This window comes from Vespula vulgaris, chromosome 25 (genome assembly GCF_905475345.1).
Source record: "Vespula vulgaris chromosome 25, iyVesVulg1.1, whole genome shotgun sequence".
Taxonomy (NCBI): domain Eukaryota; kingdom Metazoa; phylum Arthropoda; class Insecta; order Hymenoptera; family Vespidae; genus Vespula; species Vespula vulgaris.
In genome coordinates this window covers 463,140-485,264 of record NC_066610.1, presented here as the reverse complement: position 1 = coordinate 485,264, position 22,125 = coordinate 463,140, and the positions used below count along the sequence as shown (strand labels likewise).

The 22,125-nt window shown below is 27.1% G+C and overlaps 1 protein-coding gene across 2 annotated transcripts; it reads left to right on the top strand.

The window, feature by feature from the left end:
• Positions 1–490: 490 nt before the first annotated feature.
• On the top strand, positions 491–18,263 carry LOC127072309 (odorant receptor 13a-like). Of its 2 annotated transcripts, none has more exons than XM_051012622.1 (7): positions 491–526; positions 1,694–2,141; positions 2,822–3,107; positions 3,660–3,759; positions 5,324–5,434; positions 17,692–17,847; positions 17,951–18,263. In XM_051012622.1, exons 1-7 carry the CDS (start codon positions 506–508, stop codon positions 17,999–18,001), a joined length of 1,173 nt encoding a protein of 390 aa, XP_050868579.1. In that variant the 5' UTR covers positions 491–505; the 3' UTR covers positions 18,002–18,263. The 2 variants fall into 2 exon arrangements, with proteins under 2 accessions (XP_050868579.1, XP_050868580.1); XM_051012623.1 differs by lacking the exons at positions 17,692–17,847; positions 17,951–18,263 and adding exons at positions 5,513–5,668; positions 5,775–5,952.
• The last annotated feature ends 3,862 nt before the right edge of the window (positions 18,264–22,125 follow it).

The window sequence follows — 22,125 nt, the reverse complement described above, 5'->3', positions numbered from 1 at the left end:
GAACATTGTAATATCGCCGGTAAGTGGATGAACTTCCAACTATGACCAAGCGAAGAAGGGTGATTATACCCTAGGGTGAGAAGTTACTTTTTTTCTCTACAACTATGAGCACCCTCTTTCCTAAAAAAAAAAGAAAGAAAAGGAAAATTTTCAATGACAGTTAATTGAGACGCAGTTATAATAAGTTTCACATAAGGGTTGTGAAACAGAGGGATATCCTGCGAGGTGAACCCGAGCGTTGAGGGCACATTTTTTATGCATACTCCATTCTCCCTCACGATAGTTTCGACGTTCTATAGTAATCGATGATGCTAATAAAGTAACTGTTTAACTCGTTTTTAAAAGGGGTTAAGAACGAGTTGTTTCTCGATATTTTTCTCAGCGACTTGAGATTAACTATTCAACCTACCGTTACCTGCGTATTGCAACTTTTCAAACAGAGTTTACTAGGAAGGACAATGGATGGTTTTCACGTCAGTCTATCGCGAACCTTCGAAGGGATAAAATGGAAAAGGATAGCATAGAAGTAAGAGAATATGCACGGTTCGGTTTTTTTTTCTATTCTTTTTTTTTTAACCATGAAACGTGTCTCGTGTCTAATATAAAGTGATCGATTGCAATTTACACCTCAAATAAGTGACGTGGATATCCTACGTATTGGTTGGAAATTATTTTCCATCGATCAGAGTATTCCACTTTCATTTCTATTTGAAATTATTTCTGTGAAATTTCACTTGCCAATTAATTCTTATTTCTTGTATATATTTCTGTCGTCATGGAATTTCATTTATAAGTGTAGAAATGTTATTAGTTTTTTTTTTTAGTGTTTTCGTTCTCATGCTTCCCAAACAATTTTATGGCGTTTCGCTTGTTTTTTTTTTTTTTCCTTTTAAGTCCACAGTTATAGCGTCAAGATGTGTGCCTTTGACGTTTAATTTTTGATCATAAAGATTTATTTTCTTTTATAAATAAAAGTTTTAAAAGAAATAAATTTTTATATTAATATATGCATGTGAATATTGTGAAAAAAATGAACCGATGTGGTTTAATAATAATATATATTTCATTTAGTAAACAATTATGGGGCGCAATTTTTAATGGACAAATAATAATGCATTAACAAATTTTTATTTAGCAAATGCGACATTTTTGAGAAAAGTTGTTCTAATAGATGTTATTAGATTTCAATTGAGGAAATATTACTGCATTTATCCATTTTATTTAGTGAAAAAATTTGATCGGCATCTTACAGTCAACATTGTTATTCAATAAAAATAATATATCATAGAAAATTTACTTTTCATTTTTTTAAAGAATAATAAAATAAAATTATTAAAAATGTAGTCTCGCTTTTAGAAAATATTAAATTAAGCTTGAATGAAATTCATGATTTATTAATAAATAAAAAATAAAAAATGCGATAATATGTCCTTTTTAATATTAATTACCTTTGACTTGAACTATTTCTCTCAATTAGGTTTGTTAATCAAATAAAAGATTAGTAACGCTTTATTTGGACACCCATTATAATCTAATAAAGAATGCATAAATGTGATGATAAAGCAGTGTGTATGTGTGGATATGTGTGTGTGTGTGTAAATTTATTAACTGTGATACAATGACTTTAGATGCATAATAAAATTATTAATCTGAATCAATCTAGCAAATTAATCAATTGGATATTTTATTATAGGAACTTGGAATTACCAACGTTCGGAGATCTTTCAATTGGAGTTCAAATTTCTTGAAATGCATGGGAATTTGGCCATTGAAGAACTACCTTCCTCTATTTCTCTTCTTCTTCATATATCTTTTTATTCATTGTTCTCTAACACTCGCGCATTTGCTTTTAGCTGAAAAAACGGTGGATAATGTCTTAATGAATCTAGCAGAAAATATTGAGTTAACAATGACACTTACAAAAGTAACAATCACTAGAGTAAGGAGAGAAACATTGGGTAAATTATTTACGGAAATCAAGGAATATGCACTCACTGAGAAATATGAAACTAAACAGGAGAAATTGACATTCTTGAATTATACTAAATTACCTCTATATTTTATTGTAATAATTGCCTTTTCAATGGGGTTGGCCGAAGTACTGTATTATGTGAGTCGAGTAGTCGATGGATTTCAAATTGGTAATTTATAATTTGTAATTCTTTTTTTATGTGACATTGCATTTTATATGCTTTATATTAATTCCTTTTTAAATTTGCCATGATAAGTAGTTCGATAATATCTTTCGATTTATTTATATTTGTATTTATTTATTATTGAATTATTTAATGCATTCACACGCAAAGACACAACACATACAGATACGTACGAGCATACAAAAGTCACCATTTATTTTTAATATTTTAAACATATAAATTATTTTTGTGCTACCAATGTTCAAAGGAATGCACAATATTACATTGGATTATTATCTATGGAGCACTTCATAAAAAATAAAAATCTTCGAAATGTCAATAGTTTTCAGTTTCATTTCGATTTATTACTTTCATCATAGTGTTCTCATGTTTATCAAAAAGGATTTCGAAATTAATAGAAAAGTTGGCAAATACACAGTAGATTAGAAAATAATTGAAAAAATATTGTATCTGTGTATCTGACTTTAAATTAATCGATCACTTATGGAAGCATTGTAATATTACACGAATCATATGGTTTACTATTTTATTGGATATTAACGCCATATGAATATTCGAAATATTTTTTTTAATCAACTAATCGAATGTTTTTGTTTTTGTATCATTTCCTAATTCTTTTTCTTAAATAAATACTTTGTTCTTCTTTTTCTTTCTCCACCTTTCAGCAAGGTATAACGTTACGATGGGATATGAGTTACCGTACAGGACATTAGAATACATCGATATAACGGACGGCTGGATTTACGCTTTGTTTTGTGCTTATCAAATAATATTCATACCTTGTGTCGTATTAGGTTACGTAGGATTTGATTGCATGTTCGTCAATTTGTCTATTCAAGTAATTGCACAGTACGCCATATTGTCCTATAAAGTGGAGACGGTATTAAATAATTGTGAAAATTTTCATAAGGGTATGAAGGAACTTGTACTACGACATTATCGACTGATAAGGTAAAACATCATAAAATTATATAAATATAATTGATTTATATATGTATATATAAACGTATCAATATATATAAACAATGATAAATAATTTCATTTAGAAATTATTTAATCAATTTTTTTAGTCTATCTACAAACATACAAACACGTACATATTTAAGTAAATTATAGCGTTTTATAATACGTTATTAGAAAATGATTTCATCAAAACTCTATTGCTTCCTATTTGGTTAATAAATTTTTGCTTATACATGACTCTTGATTGAGTCATTTAGTACTTTTATTATTTATTTCTAATTTCTTTATTCATTATTTCTTATTCATTATTATTTTGATATTTGTTCCTTATTTTTTATTTATTATTTCATTACGTATTTATTGTTTTCAACTATCTTTATGCTCTAAATTGTATCAAAAATAACAGAAATAATATATCCTTTTACATAACTTTGTATTGATCTTATTTCATTTTATTTTTCGATAATGGGAAAACAATAATAAGAATTAATTCAATTGTAATATTTTATTTTTAATTGTATATGAAATATAATATTTCAGATTGACGGAAGAATTGGAAAATACCTTTAATTTCTCGATTATGCAGCAACTGATGGGTACTACCATGCATATCTGTATTTCTGGTTACTACTTAGTGACGGTATAAATACGAACAAATAATATATTTTCTTTTTCATTTTCTATTTAAGGATGTACATAACTCAATAGCCAACAAAAACAAACATTTTTTTGCTATTCCCTTTACTTTTCATTTATTTTCGAAGAATTTACGTAATTTATTAAAATAAACATTTCTTTGCATGATAAGAATTATATCAAAAATAAAAGTGATAATTTTTTCCTCGAAAGTAATGAAAAATGGCGGACAAATAGACGTACGCGTTAATATATTCTTTGCGTTATATACGATATGTTCTACGAGGATCTACTAAAGTAAAATAGAAATGATTTATTATTGAAACATAGAAATAAAACGAATACTGTTTGATTCAAATTTGTAAATTATACTTTTTTCCATAATGGCAGACATTTACATTTCTCTTCTGATTTTTGACTGATTGTCAAAAAAGAGGATACACTTGGTAGAAAAAATAAAATCTTCGACAATAAATCTTAAATTTAATGCAAATAATGGTCAGAGAATTCGAAATCTTTCGGTTCAGTAGTTCCGAAGAAATTTTCGATAAAGATTTCATGATTTTCGTGATTATTGTTACAAATAAAACGCATTTGAATCTCCATGTTACAAAACGACAACAATAATTTTTATACACTCGATTTGAATAATTGACTCCAGACCTCATAACGACTCTACAATCGTCCGAAGAAATGTAATGTGTATTAATGTTAGTGTTTATGAAATAAGCAAGCCTTTTTTGCAGCGATTTTCGAGTCATGTTCGGCCATAATTATACGAGAATCATCTCCTTTGGCAAACGAATGGACCAGCAGATTAATTTACATACCCAACGATTGCATTATTTTGAAGATTGATGACATTCCTTGATTAAAAAGACAAATAGCGATGTTCAATGTAATTTTTGTCGTCTTGGATCCGTTGTTGATAATTTATCGAAACAAAATCCAAACGATACGTGATTAATTGTATTTTTCATAAATCCGCAAGGTTGATGTAATAACAAAATATCCTTACTTTGATTCCCATTGGCTTCCTTTAATTACTCCAAAACATTTTTCCGTATAGCTTTGTATTTATAGTCAAAAATGTCTTAATCAATCTCTAGTATTTGCTTACTGCAAACTACGCTATAACGCTGGATCAAGTATAGTTATGATGTATAGAATACTCATTAGTGGAATTGTAATTCTAAAATATACATCGAATGAGTTGCTGTTGCATCTACCTGTACTTTATTGACGGATCCCTTGTTAATTTATTGTAAATGACTTGTATATACGCATTCACATATTATTGCTACATAATTGCGGTAAAACTAAAAATGATTGAAACCGGGAATGAAAAATTATGGTGATGGAACTTTCGTTCCATTTGATACCATAACATGAACGAGAAAGTTATTACTATTAATCCGCCATTTTTATGAATATGTTTGATAACTGTCTCGCATTTAGAAAATATAGGAAACAAATAACTTTTGTTTTATATCCAGGAAAATGTCATGTACGTCCTTAATTTATATAGAATTATCTAATCGATGGTATTTTTTCTTTCTTACTTTTAGAGTAAAGAAATGAATGATAGTATAACGTTGATCTTGTTCATTGTATACATCTCTTCCGTTACAACAACTCTTTTTATTTACTGTTTCATCGGCGAATGTTTTATTCAGGAAGTAAATAAAGTATCAATAATTTTTTGTACAATTAAAATATCAACTACATGATTAATATTATTTGTTTTATTCCATTAGAGTACCAATTTTGGTAATGCCATTTATAATTACGAGTGGTATAACTTACCACCAACGAACACAAAATTCTTTCTCATGTGTATGATACGAACAAAAAAACCGCAATGTCTAACTTCTGGCAAATTTGCTGTCTTGTCCTTGACCATCTTCACAGACGTAAGTATACTTCGATTGATTTTTTCTATTTTACAATTATGTTTCTTGTTGCAACAGTGCTACTGTTATTTCATTATTATTCTTATTTATTTCTTAATATTTGCAGATTCTTAAAACTTCGATGGGATATTTATCGGTACTACGAACATTTGTATAAAATAAACAAAAGTGAAATGGATTACGTAGTAACAAAATCTTTTATTTTTTTCTTCGGTGATTTTCCTTCGTAGGAAGAAAAACGGTTTGTCTATACATCGTTGACTTGTATTAACGTTATGAAATATATAAATAAACTTTTAGGACGATAGAACATAACTCTCAATTTTCTTCTTCACGAACAAAATTAATATCAAATATAAAAGGACTTTGGCGTATAAATCAGTTGTCTCATTTTTTAAAAAATATAGTCTACTATTTCTATTTCCATTGTTTTCTATATGTACATGTGTTAAAGTAAAAACAATAATAACAATAAAAAAATTTGTTACAAAAATTGAAATAAATAGATAACCATGTAACAATGTAATTCTAAAAATATATTACATGAGAGCATGCCAAGTATACTTTTGCCTATTCAAAGAAAAATTATTATTGTTCGTATACGGATAAACAAAAAAGGAAGTTAAAAACGTATCTTAGCTTATATTTTATTCCGTTATTATTGTTTTTCAATAAATTACGTATACAAGGAACAACCAAATTGTTATTGAGAAAAATTTTCTCTTTTTTTTTACTTATATGAAAATCAATCGAACGTTTTAATCAATTACAGATATTATATAAATTTCATTTATATTTATCTACATACTACAATTGTATGCGTTTATTGCGAGCTATCTGTTTAAAATTATTATAGAAATATTAATTGTATTTGACTGGCCAATATTCAGGATTTTGATCGTCGACTTCATATTGCTTTTCCATTCACTATCCGTAAAATTTATAAACATTTAATAGTTTTTAATTATTTAAATATCGAAGTGTACGAACGATCGCATAATATTTTACATGAAATTAAAACTGAGTAAACTAATAAATAAAAATCATAAACGAAATTTAATATTTCGTTACAAAAATAAAAGAAGAGTGAGAACAAATATTACTCAGAAAAGACTATAAGTAAAAATATTTCCATGCTGCTAAATGAGGATATTAAAGTCTGTGTAAAAAATATAATACATAAAAACCATCAATGATATGCAAAGGAATGAAAAAAAAGAAATTGAAAGGTTTAAAAAAAAACTCAAAACTTATAGAAAGCAAGTGAAGCATAAGAGAAAAACTATTTATTGCAAGAAAATAATAAAAGTAAAATTTCAAGGAAAAAAAATTTAATGATGTGCCAATGGAGAGTAGCAATTAAGAAATGAGGAAAAAGAAATCTCGTGTACGAAAACTGATAACTAAAAAAAAAAAATTTTTCTTTTCTATCAAGTAGTTATTTACATCCTTAAATACTATACTCGTCACTCCCCTAACATGAAATCCTCTATAATAACAAACAACAGTACAGATATTTAATAGCTCCGAGTTATTATAAATACTTACTTTCTTAAAAAAGAATGTTTTTGTTTTAAATCATTAGCATTACTGACTTTCGCAGAACCGGAAGTAAGAAGAAAAAGGAAGCGTACAAAAGAGGGTGGAAGGTGAAAACATTTTTACATCTCCGGAAAACTAATAAATAAACTTCCAACTATGTCCGAAAGAAGAAGGATGATTATATTCTAGGTGAGATATAACTCTTTTCTTCTACGACAACGTCCTATCTCGTTCCTAGAAAAAAAGGAACAGAGAAAAGAACGAAAGAACAAATTTTAATGACAGGTAATTAAAATTGAGTTATAACAAGTTTTTCATGAAGGTTGTGAAACAGGGGATATCTTATAAGGTGATCCGAAGTAATGAGAGCATATTTTTTATGCACACTTTAATCCCTCTCATTTCATTACCATCAACCATCTGTAATCGATGAAGGTAACAACGAAACGGTTGAACTCGTTGTTAGAAAGGGGTTCAAGGTGAAATTGTTTCTCAGTATTTTTTCTGTACATTTCAGATTAATTATTCGATCAGCAACTGCACCGGCATACCAACTATTGAAACGTAATTTACCAAAGAAGACACTCGACCGTTTTGCCATCAGTGTCTTGAGAACTTTCGAAAGAATAAAATGCGAAGGGATAGCATAGAGCTAAAATAAAGAGCACGGTTTGCTCCTTGTTCCTTTTTTCTTTCATTTTTTTTCTTCATCATGAAACAAGTCTCGTGTCTAATATACAATGATCTTATATACAACGCTGATTAGTGCCATGGATATCCTACAGCCTAATTATTTTTCATCAATCAAAGTTTTCCAATTTAATTTCAATTGGAAATGATTTTTGTAGAATTTCTTTTATAAGCGTACAGATATTATTAGTTTATTATTCTTTACATTCTTATATTTAACAAACAATACTATGGAAATACACTTGTTTCTTTTTTCTTTTTATGTCTGCAATTATAGCGGTCTGTCTATGTTGTTTAATTTCTGATCAAGTCACTAAAGAATTATCTGTATTAATTAATTAATATAATTATTCGAAACAATTAATTTAACACCAATCTAGTAAATACACGAATTGGATTTTTTTCTTATAGAAACTTGGAATTACCATCGTGTGGAGATCATTCCTTTGGAGCCCAAGATTCTTAAAATGCATGGAAATTTGTCCAATGAAAAACTACCTTTCGTTATTTCTCTTCTTCTTCATGATCTTCTTACTCTTTGTTATGGTTCATTGATCTCTAACATTTGCTTTTGGCTCCAAAAACTATGGACGCCATCATATCGAATTTAGCAGAGAATATTGAACTATACGATGACATTTACGAAAGTAACAATCACTAGGTTAAACAAAGAACAGAAAAGCATTGCATAAATTATTCACAGAAATCAAGAATATTCATTGATTTATATATATATATATATATATATATATATATATATATATAGCTTTTATAAAACATTATTACAAAATGATTTTGTCAAAAAGCTATTGCTTATCATTTGGTTAATAAACTCTTGCTTTTACGTTCAATAATTTATTTCTTTTGTTATTTATTTACAATTTTGTTATTTGTAATTTTTTATTTCCTATTTAACTATTTACTCATTATGTTTTATTTATTACTTCGATACATATTCATTATTTTTTATTTATTACTCGATTATGTACTTATTAATTCCAAACATCTCCATGTTGCAAAATGTATCAAAAATAGAAAAAATAATAATTCCTTCTTCATAACATTGTATTCATTTTCTTTCTATTTATCTTTAATTACGAAAGAAGAAACAATAGTAATAATGTCTATCGTAATATTACATTTCATATCTAAAATATAATATTTTAGATTGCAGAAAACTTTGGAAGACTGCTTTAATTCCAAAATCATGCAGTAATTGTTGAGTACCGCTATTCGTCTCGTGCTGAATTCTTTAAACAATGTTTCGCAAACGATTTAATTATATATCGTCGATTTGTATTATCAATAATGAATATATAAATACAATTTCAAAACGATCGATCGAAAGTCTGAGTTTTCTTCTTCATCACAAAATTATTATAAAATATAAGAAAACATTGTCATATACATCAGTTTTCTTATTTTTTTAAATACATGTCCAATTATTTTCAATTTTTATTGATTTCCATACGTACATGTGATAAATTAAAAATTATAAAAGTAGTAAAAAAAAATTTATTAGAGAAATAGAAAACAATACAAATCTTGCTATGTAATTTTAAAAAGAATGTTACGTAAGAATATAGCGTCCATATATATCTATTCGAAGCAAAATTATTATTGTTATGCCTAAGCATAACTAACCAATTTTTTCAAAGTTAAAAAGATATATGAGTCACATTTGCTTTTGTCACTTATTATTGTTTTTTAATAACTTAAGTATAGGTGCGACAAAAAAAATAAAATTAACAAATATGCTCGATTTTTTTTTTACTTTCAAGAAAACCGAATTAATTCCCAATCAACCACAGGATATTATGTAAATATCGTCTACATTTATCTTGATACTACAATTGTATTGTTAGCTATTTGTATTTATTGCATTTATTGCATTTATTGTTAGCTATTTGTCTAAAACCATTATAGAGATATTAATTGTATTTAAATAGACAATATTCAGGATTAATTATTGGACGATCTCATTCGCCTAAGTGTTTGTAACAATCATAAGTGCTGCATTCATTGCTTGCAAAACTTATAAAGTATTAGTATATTTTAATTATTTGAACATCGAAATATATAAATTCCCTCATAATATCTTACATAAAATTAAAATTGAATAAACTAATAAATAAAAGAAATTAATAAAACATAATATTTCGTTATAAAAATGAAAAAAAAAAGAAACAAATGATACTCCGAATAAAGTACGAACAAAAACATATCCATGTCGATAAATAACGAAATTAAAGTCTGAATAGAAAATATAATTAATAAAAGACATTAATGTTATATAAAGAAAGGGAAAAAAAATGAGAAATAATTAAAATTCGTACAAAGCAAGTGATACGTGAAAAAAATATATCTGGTGTGACTAGATAGTAAAAATAAAATATCAAGAAAAAAACAGATCGGAGGCATGCAAATAAAGTATAACAATTTAAATGTAAAGAAAAAAAATCTTGAGTAAAACAACTCATTATTAAAGAAAAAAGTTTCCTTTTTGATTCAAAAATTTTGCACATCTTTACGTATTGTGCTTATCATTCTCCTAACGTGCAACCATCTATAATAAAGAACAATTAAGGCAATTTAATTTCACAGAGTACTTACGAATATGTCTTTCCGTGAATAAAATAATTTTTTTCTTTAACCATCACAACCACAAATTCAGAAACAGTCAATGTTTTTCGTTCGATGTATTACACAGAACTGGAATTAATAAGAGAGCGGAAGGTCGAATGAATGAAAAGTGCTGATGCGTGGAAACATTTTAATTTCACCTGAAAATGGATAAACTTCCAACTATGTTCGAGCGAAAAGGGATGATTATACCGCAGGGTGAGATATTACTCTGTTTCTCTACAACTATAATTATCCTCCTCCTTTGTAAGAAAGAAAGAAAAAGAAAAAGCGAAAAAAAAGAAAATTGCAATGACAAGTAATTGGAATAGAATTATAACAAGTTTTACATGAGGATTGTGAAACAGGGGATGTATTACAAAGTGAACTGAAGCGATGAGAGCACATTTTTTATGCATACTCAAATCCCCCTGCCCCACTGTCGTCAACCAAGTGTGATCGATGATAGTAATAAAGAAACTGTTTAACTCCTTATTAAAAGGGGTTAGGGACGAACAGTTTCTGAATTCTTTTTTCGTAGACGAGAAATTAATTATTCAACCAACCCTTACACGCATCTTCCAACTTTTCAAACGGAGTTTACAAGGGAGGACGCTCGACCCTTTTACCATCAGTCTGTCGCGAACCTTCGAAGAGATAAAATGGAAAAGGATAGCATAGAAGTAAGATAAACAGCTCGGTTCGGTTTATTTCTCTTTTTTCTTTTTTAATCGTAGACCGAGTCCCGTATGTAATATACCGTGATTACATTTACGACCGTGATAAGTGACGTGGATATGTTTCGTATTGGTCGAAAAATATTTTCTTTCGATCAAAGTTTTCCACTTTTATACATATTCGAGATTATAGTTATGGAATTTTATTTGCGAATTAATTATTATTTTCATGTATATATTTTCCTCGTCATGCAATTTCTTTTATAAACGTATGGATGAAATTTATTTTTTGTTTTTCTCGTTCCTATTCTTTCGTTTTACTTTTTCGTTATTATACTTCCTTGATACTTCTATGGCCTTTTGCTTCTTCCTTTTTTCTTTTTTCTTTTTTTTTTCTATGTTCGCTCTATAATTATAAAGATATCTGTCTTTGATGTTTAATTTTTGGTTATAAAGAATTATTCGATTTTATGAATAAAAGTTTTAAAAGAAATAAATTTTTATATTAATATACATTAGTGAATGTAGTGAAAGATGTGTAACGATGGGGTTTAATAATCATATTCATTTCATTCAGTGAACAATCGTCGGGTGAAATATTTGACGGACAATTTATCGGGTGTTCAAGACAATGCGTTAAAAATCTTTATCTCGGAAAATGGCTTTTTGAGAAAAATTGTTCTAACAAGTGTTATCTGATTTTAAAATAGAAAAAATATTCCTGTATTTGTTGGTTTTATTGAATGGAAATATTTATGGGTATTTTGTAGTCCAATTTGTTGCTCGATAAAAAAAATATTTTATACATTTTTTTTTTGACTGATCTTTTTGTTCTTTTTAATGTTTCGTACATTACAATCATAAAAAATGTAGGCTCGTATTGAAACAAGATTAAGTTACGCTTGAAAAGAACTGCAGGTCTTTTAATAGATAGAAAACAAAAAATACAATGAAATGCTCCTTTAGTATTGGTTAAACTTTCATTCGAACTATTTTTTTCAAATACGTCGTCTTAGCGAAATAAAATATTAATGCCGTCTTTTTTTGAAACCCGTTATAATGTAACAAAGAATGCACAAATATCATGATATAGCAGTATTTATATATGCATACTATTAATACGTACAATTTCCTTGTTATAATATATAAATATTAATATTAATAAATTAAATATTAAAAAATTAATCATAAATAATAAAATAATATTGACAATGGAATACTTATTAGCATTAAGAACATCCTTACATATTTCTAATTGAATACATGTATATTTAAATATATTTAATAATAGAATATATACCAATATATATTATCATATTTTTTTTTATTGAGTGATTTATTTACAATAAAAATATTAAGGTAAGATGATATTGAAATTATCTTTAATCAACTTCGATATATATACGTATACATATACATATATATATATATATATATATATATATATATATATATATATATAATTATATTACCTGTAATGAAATGTATTTAGATACCTAATAAAGTAATTCATCTGAAACCGATCTATCGGTTTTATAAATTAACAAATTGGATGTTTCTATTATAGGAAATAGGAATTGCCAATGTCCGGAGATCATTCCTTTGGAGCTCAAGGTATTTGAGATGCATGGGAATTTGGCCAGTGAAGAACTACGTCCCGCTATTTCTCTTCTTCTTCACATATCTTATCGTTCATTGTTCTCTAACATTCGCACATTTGCTTTTGGCTCCAAAAACTGTGGACAACATCTTATCGAACTTAGCAGAGAATATTGAACTAACGATGACACTTACGAAAGTAGCAATTACTAGAGTGAACAGAGAAGCGTTGCGTAAATTATTTACGGAGATCAAGCAGTTTTCTCTCACTGAGAAATATGAAACTAAACAGGAAAAATTAACATTGTTGAATTATACTAAATTACCTCTATACTTTATTACAATAATTACCTCTTCAATGACATTGACCGAAGTATTGTATTATACGAATGGAATCTCCATTGGAATTCAGATCGGTAATTTATAATTTCTATTTTTTTTTTTTATATATGAGATTACATTTTATATATTTTACCTTAATTCCTTTCTAGGTTTCTCACATTGTGTAGTTCAACTTTTTTGATTCATTTGTTTGTTTATTTACTATTGTAATAGATATACCCACACACACAAACACATTCTCATTCAAACTCGTACAAGAATACAATAGTCACCGACCATTTTTAATATTTCTAATATGTAAATTAATTTCATGCTCCCAAATTTCAAAAGAATAGATCCATTTTTGCACGATGTTTCACTTTTCATCGGGATTTAACCCAACGACTAGAAAATAAAGCATTAACGAGTTAATGATTACCTATGAATAGGTTCCGAAAGTCAATAAGTGCAAACATTTATTCAGATCAATCGATCAGTTATCATATAGACATGATTCAATGATGTTCAAAATAAACGACTTATAGAAATCGATAATGATGTTTTGAAATTATGATCGTATTCATTGAATCAGATCAAAAATTATCAATGCAAGAAACATTTGATAAATTTGAGAAAACTTACTTGACAATACCAAGACAGCTTCATAAAATCACAGTGTTATTTAGTCTAAGTATTTGTATTCCGAATCAATTGTCGAATATGAAAGAATATAAGCGAAAAAGAATTTGCATATGTTTATTTACCAGGCAAACAGATTATCTATTTCTTAATATTATCGTTAGGAACAATAAGAAGTGTGTCCTACATAGGAACTTGAAACGATACTAATATATTGGTTTTCTCCGGAATTATCCAGCTGTACCTACATCTAAATCAGGTCTGACAAAGAAAAAGATGCTACCGTGCGTTTGATGGTATTGCACAAGCACAATTCAATTTGATTTACCATAACCAATTGCCATTAATGTTTATTGTTCGCAATTGGAATCGTTACATAAGAAATTGTTGAAAGAACTGATGTCACTGAACAACAATAAACGCGTCATATCGCAAGATGCTAATGGAGAAATCCAAGCATCATAAACAGTCCGTATAAATAACAAACTAACTTTGCTAGAAAGTTTTACTGAATTCATCGTATTCATTCGATATAGAATACTTCATAAAAAGTAAAATGTTTCGAAATGTCAGTAGTTTTCAGTTTCATCTCGAATCATATTTTTCATCACAGCGTGCACCATTTTATGAAAGGTGATGTGAAAATTTACGCAAGAGAGAGCAAATTAGCAATTGATTCCAAAATAACAAAAAAAAAAAAATTGTATCCATGAGAATGTCTAAATTTAAATTAATCGATTACGCATTGTTACCTTTTAAAATAACACGGTAATATGGTTTTCCATTGTACCGAATAACTCGATATAAACATTTTGGAAAACCCGTTTTAATCGACTAATTGAACATTTTGGTTTTTGCATTTTTTCATAAATCTTTTTCTGAGAAAAATATTTTGCTTCTTCTTCTGCTTTTCTATTTTTCAGCAAAGGAAAACAATTCCTTGGGTTATCAGTTGCCGTATAAAACAATAGAAGTCGTGGATTTAAAGGACTACAGGGTTTATGCTTTGTTTTGTGCTTATCAACTAATGTTCATACCTTCTATCGTATTAGGTTACGTAGGATTCGATTACATGTTCGTCAATTTATCCATTCAAGTAATTGCACAGTTTGCCATATTGTCTTGTAAGGTGAAGACAATATTAAATAATTCTAAAAATTGTCATGAGGGTATGAAAGAACTTGTACTACGACATTATCGATTAATAAGGTAAAATATCATATAATTATATAATAATATACATTTTATATATATACCCAATGATAAAATATTTTATTTGGAAGTTGTTTAATCAATTACTTTAGTTTATTTACAAATACATGAACACATACACACATATAGATCTATTATATATGTGTGTGCAAATTATTGCGTTTTGTAACACATTATTAGAAAATGATGTCAAAAAGCGTTTGCTTGATATTTGGATCATAAAGTGTTGTTTTTACGTGTCCTTAGATTAAACTATTTAGTTCCTTTGTTATTAATTAACAATTTCTTTATTTATTATTTTCTATTTTTTATCTACTTTTTATTCTACTATTTATTCATTATATTTTGTCTTACTTTAATATCTATTCAATAATTTTTATTTACTATTTGATTCTATATTTATTACTTTCAATTGTTATATTCTTATAACTTCTTGTTATTGCCATATATTATAATTTTATGCTTTATTATGTATCAAAAATAAAAGAAATAATATTTCTTTTTGTATAACATTGTATTGATTCCATTCCGATTCTTTCTCGATAATGGAAAAACAATAATTATAATGAACCCATTTGTCATATTTCATTTCTTATTTACGCATGGGATATAATATTTCAGATTGACGGAAGAATTGGAAAATAACTTTAATTTCCCAATCATGCAGCAGCTGATGGGTTCCACCATGCATATATGTATTTCCGGTTACTACGTACTGACGGTACAAATATAAAGTTATAATATATATTTTTTTTCCTATTTCTTTTTAAAGATACACTAAGCATAATTTTCTTTTTCTTATTAAGGATATTTCTTATTAAGAATTTATTAACAACTTTTCTTATTAATTCTTATTTCTTATTGAAAACATTCTCTTATTAAACATTTCTTTGTTATTCTCTTGACTTCTCATATCTTTTTGTCTAATCTACATAATTTATTGGAATAAACTTTTCTTTGCGTGATAAGACTTACTTTAATGATGAAACTGATAATTTTTTTCCTCAAAAGTAATAAAAAATGGTGGAGTAACAAATACGGGCATGAATATAGGTAATAAGTCGTTACAATAATCTTTACGACGATTCACTGAAGTAAAAAATAAATTCTTAAAATACATTCTTAAAATTTATTCTTAAAATATAATTATTAAAATTTATTTATTCTTAAAATACAAGAATGAGGCGAGTACTTCTCGCTCTGAATTTTTTAATTATAATTTTCTACAAAGTGACGAAAATTTACCTTTATTTTTTACGATACTCAGAAAACTTCATTTTGTTTGCTCCTGTTTAAGAAAAATATACTATATCACCAAAGAAATCAAATCCATAAAAAGCTCTAAATTTAATATGTTTAATAATCGAAAAATATCAAATCAATCGGATCGATATTTCCCAAGGAATTTTTCATAAATTCCAAATTTCGATAATGTTTTCGATTAATGTTACGAATAATGTAGATGCAATAAAACGCATCTGAAATTTCTTATTCGTTCACCAATAAATAACAATCATTTTTGTATTCTTGCAATCAATACTTGATTACAGTATCTTACCATCAACAGAAAATTTAATTGGTATTAAAATTTCTTCTTATAAAATAACCAAGGCTTTTCTAAAGTATTTTATCGGTCACTTTCAACTACACTTTTGAGAGGATCATCTTCTCGCGTCGCAAACTGATGAACGAGCGAATCAATTTTCATAACTAAGGATTGCATTATTTTGAAGATAGATGACATTCCTTGATTAAATAAACAAGTAGCAATGTTCAACGAGATTTTTGTCCTCTTAGACTCGCAGTTGACAGTTAAACGAGCCATAGTTCCGACGTAACGTAATTAAATCTTTCATTCGTATTTTCCGTAAGTCCGTAAATCGACGTAGCAATAAAGTATCTTGTAATCCTCTTTAGTTTCCATTAATTTCTTCAAAGCGTTTTTCGGTATAGCTTTACATTTATGATCAAAAGTCTTTTAATCGATCTTCAGTATTTTCTTGTTGTTAATTAAGTCATGATACTAGTTCTTGTAAACATCAATGATGTGTAGGATTCCCATTTGCGAAATTGTAATGTTGAAATGTGATCATTGCATGACTTGTAGTTGAATCTACTTCTACTTTATCGACTGATTCCTTCTTTTTTTATTGTAGATGAAGTTTTATACTTCGTTTTACTTTCTCCGTACACGACAATTGTTATCAGTTATTTTTCTCCTACTAGCAAATTTTGCATGTATACAACGTGCACATATATATTAGTTCTACGGAATTGCGATAAAATAAGAAACGATTCAAAACGAGAATTATATGTTTTGGAAATAATATTGTTGTTTGATTTAAGAACATTGAACGAGTTAGTTAAATTATTACAATTATCTTTATAATTCCGCTATTTTTTATAGATATGCTTTGTAACTATTTGTATTCAGGAAAAAAATTGATTTTTTTTTGTATCCAACAAAATTTATGTATCATTTGAATTTTAATGATAATATTTAATCGATGTTATTCTTTTCTTTAATTTTAGAGTAATGAAACGGATGACATTATAACATTCATCTTGTTCGTTTCGTACGTCTTTTCCGTGATAAGCACACTTTTTATTTACTGTTTCATCGGTGAATGTTTTATTCAGGAAGTAAATGAAACTTCTATAATTTTTTGTACAATTAAAATATCAATCACCTATTTAATTTAATTCGTTTTATTTTATTAGAGTACCAATTTTGGAAAAGCTATTTACGATTACGAATGGTATAACCTATCGGCAACGGATGCAAAATTGTTTCTCATGTGTATGATACGAACGCAAAAACCGCAATATCTAACGTCTGGCAAATTTGCCATTTTGTCCTTGACCATATTCACAGATGTAAGTATAAATCAAGTGATTTTCTTTATTTTAGAATTACATTTCTTTATACAACTATAAAAATATTTCAATATTATCCTTATTTATTTCTCAATATTTGCAGATTCTCAAAACTTCGATGGGATATTTGTCGGTACTGCGAACATTTGTGTGAAAAAAAGAAAACTGAAATGAATTACGTAGTAACAAATTCTTATATTTATTTTTTAAATCATCTTCCTCTCTTGGAAGACAAGCGGTTTGTTTATACATCGTTGACTTGTATTAGCGTTATGAATTATATAAATATAATTTTTAGAAGATCTATCAAAATTGTTAAAACTGTTATTTTCTTTATGAAAAAAGTTAATATTGAATATGAGAGAACTTTGTCGGATACACCAAAGTTCTCATTCTTTAAAAGATATGAAGAACTATTTTCGATTCTATAGGTTTCCAGACGTACATGTGATAGAATAATAAAAAGAAATTGGTTAGAAAAATAGAAATTAATACATACGTAGCTATGTAATTCTAAAAACAATGTCCTGCAAGATCATAGCGCCCGTATATGTTTGTTCGACGAAAAATTATTATTATAATTTATGTGGAAGACCAAACGTAAGTAATCAATTTTTTCAAAGTTAGAGGCATATGAGGCCAATTTTTTTGTTATTATTGCTTTTTAATAAATTTCGTATACACGCAACAGCAAGATCGGTATTGACAAAAATGTTCTTTTTTCTTTTATTTACATGAAAACCAAACCAGCTTTCTGATCAATCATAGATATCATGTATATATCCTCTATATTTATGTAGATACTACAATTGTATGCATTTTTTACGAGCTTTTTGTTTCAACTTATTACTTGTGTTTTAAAATATTAATTGTGTTTTATTGGACTATTTTATCAGAATTAATTATTTGGTTTTTTCTCTCACATAACTTTTTTAAATTTAGTAAAGTAACGTGTAAAAATCAATTCCACAGAATATTCACGAGTACTTGTTCTTGAAAAAAGAAATTTTTTTTTAAGCTTATCACCACTAATTCAGGCACAGTCAATGTCTTCCGTTTATTCTAATACGCAAAACTGTAAGCAAGAAGAGTAGAAGGACAGGAGAATGAAAAGTGATGATTGGTGGAAACATTTTAATTTTGCCAGTAAATAGATAAACTTCCCAATATATCCAAGCAAAGAATGGTTACAATACTCTAAGGTGAGATGTTACATTTTTTCTACTAATATCAATTATAATAAAAAAATTCAATCATCAATTATTATAAAACAACTGAAGTATGATACGATAATGTCGAAATTTTAATAAATTAATGTAGGAATACATGTAAATACATATAGCTATAATAATAATCTGTATATATAAAAACATCTATTATTATATATGCATAATTATGAAGATATATGTTATAAATATATATATATACATATATATATATATATATATATATATATATTGAAAGGTATTTATATATGTAACAAAATAATTAATCTAAAACTCATCTAGCGAATTAACCATTTGAGTGTTTCTATTATAGGAACTGAAATTGGATCATCGGAGGCAATACATTTGGTGTTCAAACTTCTTAAAATACGTAGAAATTTAGCCACTAAAAAACTATGCTCCGCTATTACTTTTTACTTTCATATATTTTTCCTTTCATTGTTCCCTTATATTCGTATAATTAATTGTGCCTCCAAAAACCATGAACAACTTCTTGTGAAACTTAGAAGAGAATATTAAACTAGCGATGATCCTTAATAAAGTAACAATTACTAGAATAAATAGAAAAATATTAGGCAAATTATTCACAGAAATCAAGGAGTACCACAAGCAGAAATATGAAACTATTACCTCCATATTATATAATAGCATCTTCAATAACACTGGCCATATTATTGCACTTTCTGATTCGAATTATGGATAAAATTCAAATGAATAATTTATAACTTTTATTCTTTTTTCATATGTAACATTATATATTATATATTTTATATTAATTTCCTTATAGATTTGCCACCATGAGTAGTCCGACGATTTTTTTTATTCATTCATGTATTTATTTATTTATTATTGCATTATTTGATGTATACCCATACATAAAAACACATAATCATATAAACATGTACAAGCATGCAATCATTTATAATTTTTTTAATATATAAATTAATTTCGTACTCCCAATGTTCGAAAGAATTCATATGTCATTACGTTACAGTTGTTTAATTTTCCATTAGGATTTAATGCAACGACTAGAAAATAAAGCATCAACGAGTTAATGATTTTCTACGGATATGTTCCGAGGTCAATAAGTACCAACGTTGCCCATTTGATCAGTCATTTAGACTTGACTCGGTGATGTTCAAAGTAGTCTCTCTACGGAATTAGATAATAATGTTTTGTAATCATGTGGGTATTTATCGAGTTGGATCAAAGATTATCAGTGCGAGAAACAGTTAACAAATTTTAGGTTGATTTATTGATAATGCAAAGACACATTCATCGAATCGGAAAGGTATCTAATCACGAAATTTGTATTCTGTAATAAATGTCGAATACGAATGAAAATCATTAAGAAAGAATGTTGACATCGTCCTTAATTTGCCAATAAGGTGATAGATTTCTTTACATAATTGTTACCGTTGATGAAAAGTGAGTCCTATAAAGAAACTTGAAACGATACTAATCAATGTTTTACACCGGAATTATCGAACTGTACCTACATCTAAACCAGGTTTGATATTGAAACAAATGTTACCGTGCGTTGGATGGTACGGCACAAGCATAATTCAATTTGATTTTATCAGCATAATTATCACTATATCCAGCAACCTGAATGAATATTGTCTATGATATCATTGGTCGACAATAAGGCGTTATGCCGAAACATACTAATAGCAAAGTCCGTGCATCTTAAATAGTCCGAAAAAATAATAAACTAACTTTATTAGAAAGTTTTACTGAATTCACCATATTCTTCATTTGATATTACCATTTGAATTACCATTTGATTAAATCTATGAAATGTATCATAAAAAATAAAATATCTTGAAATATCAGCAATTTTCAGTTTCATCTCGAATAATATTTTTCATCACAAAATTCTCCTTCTTATAAAAGAGGATTTTAAGATTTACAGAAAAGACAACAAACAGAGAAATTATTAGTATTAGAAAGTAATTAAAAAAATATCGTATCTAAGTGTGTATCTGACTCAATTACTTATATTATACACACACACACATATACATGCATATGTGCACGTATTTATATACATATAAACAATGATAAATTATTTTATTACAATTTTATTCATTAATCTCTTCAGTTAATAATACTCATTTATTTTATACTTACAGACACCAATATATATATATATATATATATATATATATATATATATATATGTTAATTAGTGTGTTTTGTAACGCATTATTATAGAAAACTATTTTATCAAAAAGCTATTACATGTTATATAGTTAATAAACTATTGCTTTGATATATCTCTTAATTCAACCATTTAGTTCTTTCGTTATTCATTTACAATTTGTTTATTCATTACTTTTTATTTGCTATATAATTATTTATTCATTATATCTTATTTGTTACTTCTATTATTTTTTATTTTTATTTAACAATTTAATTATTAATTCCAAACATCTTAATACTGTAAAATATATAAAAAATAGAAGATATAATAGTTTTTTCCCCATAATCTTATATTGATTTCATTTCTATATATTGAATTGAATATTATTAAATATATTGAAATGATACTATTTGATTCAAGAGCATTTTACGAGACAGTTATGTTATAACTCCGCCATTTTTTATAGATATCTTTCATAATTATCTGCATTCAAAAAAAGAATTGACTTCGTTTTGCATCCAACAAAATTAATTTATATGGTAACATCTAATCGATGCAATTCTTTTTCTTTATTTTTAGAGTAATGAAACGAATGGTACTATACAATTCATGTTGTTCCTTGCGTACATCTTTTCCGTGATAAGTACACTTTTTATTTACTGTTTCATCGGCGAGTGCTTTATTCAAGAAGTAAGTAAAATAATTATTTGTATAATTGAAATATCAATTATCTATTTAACGTCGTTTTATTCCATTAGAGTATCAATTGTGATAACACCATTTACAATTACGAATGGCAGCGTACGTAAACTTTTTTCTTATTTGTATAATACTTACGTAAAAACCACAAAATCAAACGTCTAGCAAATTTGCCCTCTTATCTTGGATAACCTTTACAGACGTAAG